We start from the raw sequence: 12126 nt of genomic DNA, 5'->3' as shown, positions 1-12126 counted from the left end.
CCATGCCAGGGGTAGGACCAGCCTAACTGAAAACGTGGTGTGTTGCTGCAGGAAGCTGAGAGTGTCCCGGGGCGGGATGGGGTGGTGATGATGTCTAGCAGATATACCTCCAAATGCGAGAACAGACTGTGTCACAGGATGGCCTGAGTGCTCCTAGAACACAGTCTCCTGTATTTTCTACTTGGGCATTTCAGTAGCTCACTGCAGTTAAGAAACTTGGGGCCTTTTATGTTTAATTGATACTTGCCCTTCATATGATGCTGGCTTCAGCAGATGTCAGAGTTCTTTTGGGTCTTCCAGTTAAGTGCACAGACGGCCACACAGTTCTACTTAAGTAAAACAGTCATTGATTGCATAGCTACACTTACTAATATTTACTAATTAGCTATCTCACTCTTTTGTGACAGAGAGCATTTTCTTGTATGGCCATTAGTCACTTACCAGTCTGAGTACTCTGTACTTGTCTCCATCACAACATGGGCATCTGCTCTCACCAGATGTCTGTATACATGTCTGCAGTCCAGCTACATGGGATAAGAGTTCTCCAAATGCTTACTAACATGTTTGGGTTTTATATGGTTAGGTGAGTGTGGCTTAAACTGTAGTTTCTCTCGGATCCCTTGCTGTTCATGTGAACAGTATGTGCATTCTTATGCTGACTTTGCTTCTTCAGTTGACATCCTGCAGTGTCCTTCCTCTTTGTTCAGGAATGTCAGGATTCCTGTAATCAATATGTACCAGACGGCTGAGGGACTGAGATGGTCCTTACCATTCCTTACCATGAATCAGTAATTCAATGATCGATGTAGCCTGCACATTTGACCTTGATGGAGAGCGGGGAGAGCAGGTGACCACAGCATGCTGAGCAGCAGTTTTCAGAAATTTCTTGTTTCTTGCTCCCGAAAGCTGCTGTATTTGCACAAACAACCTTGCAAATTTGTTTTTGAAATGCTAGATGCTGCTGGCTTTCATTTTCGCCTGTGTTGGACAAAGTGTCTCTTCTGATAGACCTTGTGTTTGTTTACCTGCTAATGGTGACACTTAAAGATGATGGACAAGTACATATGGGAAATTCCTTGATCTCCGCCTATACTATAGAAGGAATAGAACCTGGTCACTGGACTGTCAGAGTATTTATTGAAAGAGACTGCTGATGCCAAAGATGGTCAAATGATTTACAGAAACTCATTCCTCAGTTCTGTCTATAATGCTACTCCAATGAGAGGGTAAACTGGTATGAGAATACCATGTCCCGTAGCATACACTGTCAAGTTCCAGAATTACAAAGAAAGCTGATTTTTTTTGAGAATTGTAAATTGAACAGTTGTAATAGCTTTGGTAGCTAGCTAATTGAAGAGTGACCTGTTTGTTGTGTGCTGAATGAACATTTGATAAAATATTGCTACTGTTTAGAGCACAAATGAAAGGGAGGATGATGATTTTATAGCTAGATAAGACATTGACAAAACTGCTTATGTGCTTAAAAATTATTCATTCTTTAAATATAATCATATTCTTCCTTGAATGTTTCCATTGAGCCTTTTTTCTAAAAGCAGTTAGCTGTTTATTGATTCGGTAGCAGAAACAGTTACAGCAGTTCATAAATTATTTCATATCTCCTGTTGACAAAGTAAAAATAGGATATATAAAAATAGAGAACCTCTACTCTAGAGATCCTTCTATGAAAATAGAGAACTTCTGGAACAAAACCTGATACTTTTCAATCTCTTCTAAGGTTGAGAGGATGAAGAGATCTTCTGCAAGTTTTATGTTATGTGTTTGGTTAGATTAGGTAGTGTTTTTAAGGGTTTTCAGTGTGTTAAAAATCAGTTGACAACTTCGCTAGTGGTTCCTACTGCCACTCAATGCATAATGCAATATCCCTACAAATACTCCATTGCGAGTAAGTGAGACTTTAATTTGCTTCTTGAGTACTGCTGTTGAGGTTTGTAGGTTGAGTACTAAATACGAAATTATCAATAAGTGTCCTATTTTAGCTTTATTAATTTTTCTAGAACAGAGATCATACTAAGAGAAAAATAAACTTTAAAATGTTTTGAGTATTTCTCTCCTGGTAAGCTAAGTGAGATAAACCAGATAGTCCTCTATTAGTCCTTTCAATGACTTATTTTGAAACACTTTGTCTTTGGGTTATTCTGTTTCTTGATATCTGTGCTAAAGATAATTGCATCAGGATAATCACTTTATGCCATAATTACTGTATAAAATTATAGTTTTCATCATTCTCAACTAATTCAACTGAGACTGATTAACTTCTGAATATGATGTTTTTCTTCTTAATTTTTGAGTATCTAATTCCTGTTCCATATAGTATAGGCTAAATCTTTGATTTTATGTGAAATAAGGCAGTGATATCTTGGTTAAAATTAAAGAATTTATATAAAACAACTCATGGTCTTGTCAGTGGAAGGCAGTGATGGCATGGAGTGGGGAAGACTTGTCCTTCAGAGTATATTGAGAAATGTGCTGCCTGCTCTTCTATGCTAATTGTAATGTGTTTGAAACTTGTTTGTGTTACTGCTTTAGCCAGGTACTCTTTGGCTTGACAAATCTGCAGCAAAAGCTGAGCATAAGTGATGAAATGAGTGTTTCAGTGTGTGTGAGGTTCTCCTGCAGAAGAATCAGGGAGTCGATATCCTCAAGTGAACCGTCAAACATGGAGATTTCACTATTCACGTTAATACCCTAATAAGCAGATGATTGTGGGGTGCTTGCCAGCTCTTCAAATAGCAGTTGTATCTCATGAAACACATTGACTCCTTTAGTGCTGATTTATGTATGGGATAGCAGAGAGAAGTTCCAGAAAATTGCTTTTCAGACAGTGCAGAGGTAGTAGACAAAGAGGTGGAACTCCTGTGCCATTTCAGCATCACTTTCCTTGAGACTTTGAATAAATTAAGAGTTTATAATACATTCAGAGTCCATTTAGCCTTGTTTTTTCTTCCAGATAAAGGGTTTTCCTTCTCACTACATCTTTTTACTTGTCCTTGTCCCTTGGCTTAGAAAGAACCACTCTGAGAATAGAGATGGATTTTTCTTCCTCCTGTGGAGGTTTGGACTGTAACTTTCAGTTCCTGCATGGTCAAGTCTTTTATGGCTTTTTGGTATGGCTTAATGTTAATATTAGTCCTTTATTCTCTTTTAATAGAGAATTTTCCTCTCAATTCAACAGTATTTCGCAAATAAGAAGAAATGAATCTTCCTTATAATGTGCCAATTTGTCCAGTTGTGCTGCCATTAGAATGAAGTTCCAATGGTTAGGGTAGATTTTCTGTATGCTGAAAAAAGCCAATGAAAATCAGGGTAAAGATATATGGAAAAAAATTCCCCAAAATCTCACTTTTTTAATATATCTGGGTTAAAAAAAGAAATATTACTTCTGGTTCCTCTTTGCTTAACTATCCAGGTACACGTCACGACTTTCCAATGCTTTTGTTGCTTGTTTTACATATGAGGCTGAACAAATGAGAATAAACCAGATGTATGGTTGTGTGAAAAGCAGGGAACAAGCAAGTTCTGTAGCACATGTTTAACAGCCATTCTTCATGTGTATTGATTTCTTATGCTTCCTTTGAGCAACGAGCATGGTCAAAAGAGTAAGACCATGAAGAGGAGAAAATGGTGACCAAAAAAAGACGTTATTCGAAGTGTTTGATCTGAGTCTAAAACTTTCACCATGAAGAAGGAAGCATGCCTTAGAAAGGTAGCAATAAGCTACAGACCTTAATTTTTTCGGAGTTTACAAAGCTGTCATGAATTGAAGCCATGTGGGTGACTTCTTATAAGCTGCATTCTGACAAAGTGAAACTTGTCTGTAATTAAAGTATCAAAAAAATTATGCTTCAGACTGCAAGGCTCCTTAAATATTCTGAATGTGAACAGGCAGTATTAGAGTTTACTAAGCTTATAGGTACAATTTTTTGGTCTTCGCAACTCCTGGGTTCACAGAATGGCAGTAATGTAATTAAATGCTGATTTTTGGATGGATATAACTCATAAAACTCTGGGCAGCAGAGGCACAATGAACACTTAATGGTCAAGTTTCTGTGAACATTTTTAGTTTCATTTGCTGACAGGTGTTTGTAGTTACTATGAAGGGAGAAAAGCTCACATCAAGTCAAAGAGAAGTTGCAACAGCCTGTGATGTAAAGGATGAACTGACAGTTACTCTGCAAACCACGTGTGAGGCAGACTTCTCAGAAGTGGGGGGAAAAAAAGATGACAATCTCTAAACAAGAACCAAAGCACCCTGACCCAGCAGCTTTCCAGTTCACATTCCCTTTGCTGTAGACGTAGAGAAGTTTTTCAATGTGAAGTGGAACAGTGCTGGTTTTTAAAAGGCAATATTTCTGGGGATAGCAGTTCCTGCTTGCAGGGGAGCTCTGAGAGTTTCAAGTTGTTCTACCTCTCCAGTTCTCAAGGTTATGGGAAAAAGTCCAGATCTTTTAGTTTGAGCCATGCTTAATTTTTGAGGCGGTTTCATCTTGGTATTAGAACTTTACAGTTGACACAGATGCATGACTGGACTTCAAAAAATATGCTTATCAATGCTTGGCAACAATGACAGAGCATCCTTTGTTTTGAGTAAGGATGTTGCTTGTACTCTGGTGGAAAAGCGTCTGTCTGCTTTCAGGTAAAATGCACTGTAACTTGTAGTCCAAGCTATAATTGTGTTTCAGTCAGGTTACAGTTGAAACACGAGCAACTCAAAATTGATATGGAAACAAATTTGGTCGGTATTTGGGAGGGGAGTGGACAAGTCATATCAGGTAGTTATAAACAGGAAGTGATGCACACCCATCCCTTTATCATGACTAGTTAAGTGTGGAATGACACAATGCATTACAGTGGCAAGCAGTTTTATGTTGTGGTTGATGTCCCTATTTTGATGCTTCACTAGCGGACAAGGAGGAAAACTGTCATTTTACTGAAACAGTTTGTCTGAAAAAAATCAAGGAAGATGGGAAAAACAGGGACAGGATACAAAGAACAGTTTTAAATCCCATTTGATTTATAGTGCAGTGATCTTATTTGATATTATGTGTTGTCTAGGTTTAACTTGAGGGAGAAGGCAAATCTCTTGGTTGGAAAAGAAGGGGTCTTCAATCTTGAACAGGATGAACAGTACTGACAGGAACAATGCCTGTGGGCTGTGAGGATGAGTGTAGAGTGCTTGCTCTTAAAACAAGTGAGGTGGGGTTAGTTTCTAATGCAAAAGAAGTCATCAGACAGTCTCAGTATGGGCCAGGAAGGTGAGACTGGTAAGCCTTGTGTTTCTCCGTGTCTGCTATGGGGCAAGACTGATTCCAGGACTGACTGTTGTGCTTTGGCTACTCCTTTTTCATGAGTTGGTGTGGCGTTCTATAGTGAACCTCTTATGTGTAAGTTTGTGTCTACAGAAAAGAAAACCAGTTTTCATCTGCCATAATTTCTGTGGCAGAAAATAATTGGGCTGTGTTCTGAAAATGCTTCAGCAGTGAAAAACTTGTCTCAGGGCAAGAGCTTGGATGAGTGTGTACATACATACACACTGGTAACCTGTATGGGGGAAATGCTAAGATGATTTTGCTGATATAAAAAGCTTCAGAAAACTGACTTAAAACCACCTATAGATATTTACATGAGTGGAAATAACGGGTAAAAACACACCAAATGAAATGACATTCTTTCTACACCCCAGGAAAGAAACCAAAGCAGTCTTTGTACTCTTAACTTTCATTTCCTCATTTGCCTCAGTTGGGTCTACTATACAGGTGTTCATACAGGTATGTTGATGTAGGGGTGTGATCATTGACTGACATGGCTGTGTTAACTGTGAAATACCTGGTGTGGTTATAGTTAAACAGGTGAAACTGGTTGTTTTTTTCATTTTTGCAGATTATATTGCAAACTACATTGGTCAGAGGGCCTGGATTACAGGAGAAATTTTGCCAGTGAAGTTGTCCCTATTGAGGGTATATTAAAACTGTTTTAGTAGATATGCTCTACAAGGAAGCCAGCATCAAACTCTAAATGAAGCTGCTTTTAATAATGAAGCAGTAGGACTAATTTTGCCTTTTGTGAAATAATTGTTTTCACCAATAATAGATGGTTTTAAAAAAAGTAAATTAAAAGTACCTTCACAATTTACTGTACCTCTCCTGGTATCCCAGAAAATCCATAGATTTAAAATTGGTATCAGCTGTAGTGCAGTAGTAGTGAACCGATCACCACCTGGAATGAGCAGTGTTGTATGGAGCTGAACTGTGTTCAGGTGAAACAATGAAATGACAGAATGAGAAACAAAACTGATGTTTTGATAGGGGCATAGCTGTAAAGGATGAGGTTAGAGGCCATAGCAGTGAAATTTTCTAAAAGATGTGTGCAATGAAGTAGGAATTTAACCAGCTGTGATACCATTGGTTTTCATTTGGAGTTCTGAAAAGTTTAATGAACTTGGTGTTTAGCATTTCAGTACTTGATTTTAAGGTATGATCACTGAAGTAAAAGTGCATCTTTTAAGCTCCTTATGTACTCTCAAGCTATCACTATTTTAATGAAGTTTCTTCCTTCAGCTTACTATTCTAATACCTCTGCATAAATTGTGAGATCCTACTCCATAACCATTGCTGGGAGCCATGCCACCATTAAAATGGCCTTGAAGACTCTCTTCATTACCTTTCCTTTTGTTAATCCATGCTATGAAAATGTAGTAATTAAATCAAGTATTTTGCTAATACACAATTGAGTCTGTCCGGCTTTAAATTTGACCTCAGCAAAATCTTAGTTTGGACACTTCGTATGCATATTTCACTGGATTTCCAGATAATGTCAATTATGCTTCACTTAAAGTCAAATAGCTGTGCTTTAAACTAAGCAGAGCTTGTATTAACTTCTATTGATAACAAGAATTCATCATTTTTAAATGGCTTGCATTGTTCAAAATGTTCACTTGCACTGTTAGTCCAAAATGAACATTTATGATTTTCAATAAGTATTGAAACTTAAAACCAGTATATGTTTTGAAGTAGTTATGAAGCTGAATATAAAATTTCTTTAGATTCCTAGCTAGCAATTAAGAGTACTGAAATTAATGTTTTTGGTTGGAAATGAGATTCATTTAAATGCAACAAAAATTACTTAAACTTCAGAAGCCTTTCTGAGGTTGTTGTAACATTGTGATTGAGTGGTAAAAAACCAGGCTTTTCCATCAAGAAATGAACTTGTGTAGTTTTCATAAATGTGGTTGAGTTTTATGCATGAATTTCAAGATTATTGTGAACTGAGAGAGAAAATTTCAGGGCAACTGTGAATGTGTCTAGAGTTTTAGAAGGGCTGTATGATGATCAGCACTTCCATGAAAATTTGAAATTCATCTTTTTTTGAAGATTTACTCAACTAAAAAAAGATTATAGTAAACTAATTCCTCCTTTTACTCCTTTGTATTCAGTGTCAAGAGGGTTAAGCTTAGTGATAATGTGTAACGCGATCTACATTGTAAGCATTTCTTATATTGGAGGAAGACCTTGTAGGAAAGCTTATAAGACCAGTTGAAATAGTTGGAAAGGTAGCAGTGCTTCTAGGGGCCTTCTTCAGAGTTTGGATCAGCTTGGTTGTTTGTCAGATACATGCTTGAAAATGGTGGATTGAATTGATTTGATGGATTAATTCTGATGCATAGATGCTTTCACCTGTATAATTTCCAGGAGGGCATTTGATGCATTTGAATGAAGCTTAGTTATATTTTGGAGTGCATGTATGTAGGTCTGTGGATGTTTGTATTTGTAGAAGTACTAGCAGGGTGTATGCTTTAAATGTAGGGTACGCTTGCTGCATTCCAGCCCTGGTAGAAGAACCCTTGGCAGTGTACACACCTGCGCTGAGCTTGCAGGATAACTATTCTGTAATCTGGGGTGCCTCTGTCACCATTTTGCTCTGGAGTGCCTTCCAGAAAACTAATGGTGCAGTAATTTTGTGTACTAGAAATTTGTGCTGACCTGAAGCCCCTAATTTTGTAAATTGAAGCATATGTTTTCAAGATGGAGATTGCAGTGTTATTAGAATAAAATCAAAGAAATATTTGTCAAGATGAATGTAAAGACTTTCTTCTGTAGGGCCAGCAGTACTCTGACTGTGTAGACGACCTGTGTAGGACAAAGACATAGAAGCAGTAGCTCTGTGGTAAAGTGACTGGTGTAGGGGCTTGCAACTCACTGGGACAGTGGGCTCTGAAACCTGGGGCCTGCCTCTGGATGTGAATAGGGAACTGATTGGGAAGAGCAGTCAAAAGACATGGTTTCCCAGCACCTAGCTTCAGTGGAAGGATGACTCAGATTATCTTGCGCATTTCACCAGCTCAATGAAATCTGTAAACAGTAGTCAAACTGATCAGTGCTGTCCAGAACCATGTTTTTCTTGCATATGTTCTCATTCAGAAAGGAGCAAAGTGTCTTTAGGTAATACTTTAAGATGGTGGTAAGTGTGGACTTCATTCTGTCTCCAGCTGCTGTCCCATCAGTGCTTAAAATGCTGATTGTAATTGCTGATAAAAACACTTGCTCTGGGGGTTTTAGAAAACCTAAGGGAACTTCCTATTGTGGGAAGTACTGAACCTGATTTTACAGAAGGAATCAAAGTAAATAGGTAAGCACAATGCATGTGTCAGTAATGTATGGTGGGACTGAACTGCAGCCCTTACTGTCTGTCATCTTCAGTGTTCTCACTGATACTTTAACTCTTCAGGGTGCACTCGTTACTTTATTTTGCTTGTTCTCCCTGCAGCTGGGATCTTGGTTTTGCTGGTTTTGTTTATAATTCCCCTTTAGATACAAAAAAAAGGCAGTATCCAGGAGCCTGTCGTTTATTCGGTTCATGTTGTGGATGCTACTGGCAAAGTAAAAAGATGTGTGGGCAGTACCATTCAGGAGTCTTGGAGAACACTGTGATGGTCAATTGCCATGTAAAGCTCTTGAGACTACTTCTTGAAAAGCCTTGTATTTGATTGAATTGCAGAAAGCAAATACTGTGTTCACGTCAGCCTCATGTTAGTATTTCTTATCCACAGAGAAGGTATTGGGTACTAATGTGACTGTACTGATTTGGATCCTGCATCTTTTTTAAAAAAAAATGCCTTGTCAACTTGTTTCTTGTCTGTGGTGGTTCATTCTTTAGTTATACTATTCTCTTACCCTTTTTGACCTGTAAAATTTTGTAGTTTGCTGACATCTTCTGTGCTTATTCTCCAAATTATTGCTGGAGAGAACATTGCTATGTAGTTCAATTAAAATAGGATTTATATTAAAGGAGTAGAAAGGCAAATCATTGAAGTTTGTCACTTCGGCTGTTACTGTACTAGAGGTACTCTGCAATAGATGGAGAACATATATGCAACCACACTGTTGATGTAACAATGAGGATGACATTCCCAGAAGAAATGAAAGTGATACCGATATCATTAAAATGGAGTAGAACTGTACAAATATGTTCTTTTGATACAATTAGATTAACATAATTAGCAATTGAGGAAACTTAGCAGACCTGTAACTTTTTCTCAGTCTTTTTTACTTTGTAAGAATTTGCACAGTGTTCTTGAGCAAATTGGTAGTGTTTGAAATAGACATTATGACAAAAGGAGTTGCAAGGAAAATAATGTTGTATGGAAAGACAAATTGCAATTTAGTAGCAGCATCACCCTTATTGAAGTCTGTGCTTCAGTGCTTGAAAACGCTTTCTGCTTTTAATATGAAGCCTGAAGCATGGCAGTTATGCTAAAAGTATAAGGAGGTGTTTATTTAACATTTTATCTCCCTTGATTATTGCTATTTTATAGGAAGCCTAACAGTGTAAAACCAAGAAGTAGTTTAATTAAAATCATTAGGTAATATTGGCTGAACTGAATCTTGGTTTTATAAGGACCTGCATTAAAAAAAAAATTTCTTCGTAGGAAATCTGCATATGTAGACTAAAAAAATGCAGGAAAGCAACAAGGTGTGTGTGATTCTGGCATGTGTAAAAGGAAGAGAATATTTTAGCTCTTGGGTGTAGGTTATCCATACTCTTGGTAAGCCACTGAAAAATATGTGTACTTCTTACATTCAGAAAAGCATCTAAATTAATGTATTAGCTCTGTTAGACTAATAAGAATGATTTACCTGACTGTTGAAATTAAAACTGACGTAATGTGCCTTCTTGTAGGTGGTTTTGCTTTTGTGTATGAAGCTCAAGATCTTGGAAGTGGCAAAGATTATGCTTTAAAGGTAAAATGAATTTACTTCACTACAGTTTTACAACGTCTTTTTGCTTGATGCTTTAGCATGACATAGTTCTTGATGTATGCCACTGAACAAGTCATTTGGAAAAATTGAGAATGATGGTGGTGTTTCTAGCACACTGTACCTGCATTTTCAACAGTCATTCCTGTTAGGACCCTGTGCTTTATACTTAGATGCCAAAGATGGGAGTTACTGTGTTAGGTACTACTGCTGTTTGTGTTCATTTGTTCTAGAAATTCATGACCCTGCCCCAAGTATTTTGTTTCATGGTTAAAAGAACCTTTTCACCTGAACTGGGGTACATGAATATTTGCAATCCTTAGAAGCAGATTTAGCCTACCAGTTAGCCTACCTCTGTACTTCCAGAGTAAGTGTTATCAGTATTAAAAATAATGCTCCACACTTTGACTCATTGATCATTCAGCCTGGCACTTTTCAGAGACACTTCTCTGGATTCTTGTTTTCTGAAGGCTTATGATAATCATGTAACAGCTGAAAAACTGAAGTATTATGGAAAGGACAATAAAGTGAAGTCATTTACTTTGTCATTTTGCTGCAAAAAAAAAAATCAGTCACTTGTGTTCACCACAAAATGGCTTCCTTTTTGGAGTAGGGATGTTCTGTGGCTGTATCAGTACGAAAACATCTGCCTTGGAGAGAAAGTGAAAAGTGTAGTAGTATGAGAGGTGGGAGAGGTAAGATGGCATTACACCACCAGTAATTACTTGGTCTGTTTTTTTCCTTTTCATACCACATCTTACAGTGACAAAACATATGACCAAACGCATATAGCATGTGTCTTCAAAATGTCATCTAGAAGTAGCCCCATTTAAAAATAAGATAAAAGGTGAACCATTACTGTACTTCCTCTGTTCTGTAAAACTGGTACTTTTGTAGCAAATGCTCAGATTGATTCTGGTCAAATGTTGACTCCAAATCCAAGCAATATTAAGGATATAATCAAGTACCATTGAAAAAGCTGGGCTATATAAGTTGGAGAAGTTTTTTGGTTGGAGCGAGTTGAAGGTTGTTCCTAAAGATTTGAGGCGGAAGATGAATCTTCCGTTGTCAGTGCACAGTGCTGTAGCCAGGACACTTAAGTGTTTTATACAACAGAAAACTGAGAGCAGTTACTTTGAGTGTCAAAGGTTACAACTGCTCAGTTAGCACTAAACCTGAACAGTACAGGTAGCTGAAAAGCTAGGTGCTATATCTATGGCAGTATGTCCAAGTGTACAATATGCTTTGTTTACTGTCTCATCACAGTTCCTTAGGTTTTTGACTGTAGCTTATGCCTTGTGTTCTGGGGGAAAAAAAATATCTGTGCACTGTTTTTCTGTAAGTTTTAATAACTATCTTCTCAATTATTCTGTTTTCTGACAGCGATTGTTGTCTAATGAAGAAGAAAAGAACAAAGCCATCATTCAGGAAGTTTGTTTTATGGTATCCTTTTCTGGAACCTATTTTAATGTTTTGATTTAATTGCCTGATACAAAACATTCCTGAGAAGTGGAGGACTGCTTTACACAGATTCAGTTTTTTCCAGGCCATACACTTAAGAGGACTGACAGGAGGGTCTGGGTTTCTGGTTTGTCATGAATGTGGCACCAACATCCAGGAAGTTCAGTTCTTCAACAATTGCAGGAATTTAATATGTGCATATAACTTTTGTAGATAGTGTAGACTTTGTCATATACTTCGTCAAGCAAGAAGTGAAATTCTTATTTGGGCTTTCTTGCAGTCCTCTGACTATGGTCAAGAGACTTTTTGACTATTCAGATGATACTTAGATCTTAAGTATACTTCCCTCCCGTGCACTGGATTTATTGCCTTTTTACTACTCAAAATTTTGCTT

General features: G+C 37.5%; 1 protein-coding gene across 6 annotated transcripts in view; it reads left to right on the top strand.

The window, feature by feature from the left end:
- GAK (cyclin G associated kinase) overlaps positions 1-12126 on the top strand; it is a 77326-nt gene that overhangs the window by 2844 nt on the left and 62356 nt on the right. For 4 of the 6 annotated variants that reach the window (XM_087741407.1, XM_087741406.1, XM_087741405.1 and 1 more), the window contains exons 2-3: positions 10195-10256; positions 11655-11714. The exons of 1 other annotated variant lie outside the window; for it this stretch is intronic. In XM_087741407.1, coding sequence (XP_087597533.1) covers positions 10195-10256; positions 11655-11714 — 122 coding nt within the window. Of the gene's footprint in view, positions 1-10194; positions 10257-11654; positions 11715-12126 lie in introns of those variants that run through there. One more of the 6 variants, XM_087741410.1, reaches the window with a different exon arrangement.

Source organism: Nipponia nippon, unplaced genomic scaffold (genome assembly GCF_047370975.1).
Source record: "Nipponia nippon isolate SJK-2023a ecotype South Korea unplaced genomic scaffold, ASM4737097v1 scaffold_8, whole genome shotgun sequence".
NCBI lineage: Eukaryota > Metazoa > Chordata > Aves > Pelecaniformes > Threskiornithidae > Nipponia > Nipponia nippon.
This window is presented reverse-complemented; position numbering and strand designations above follow the sequence as displayed.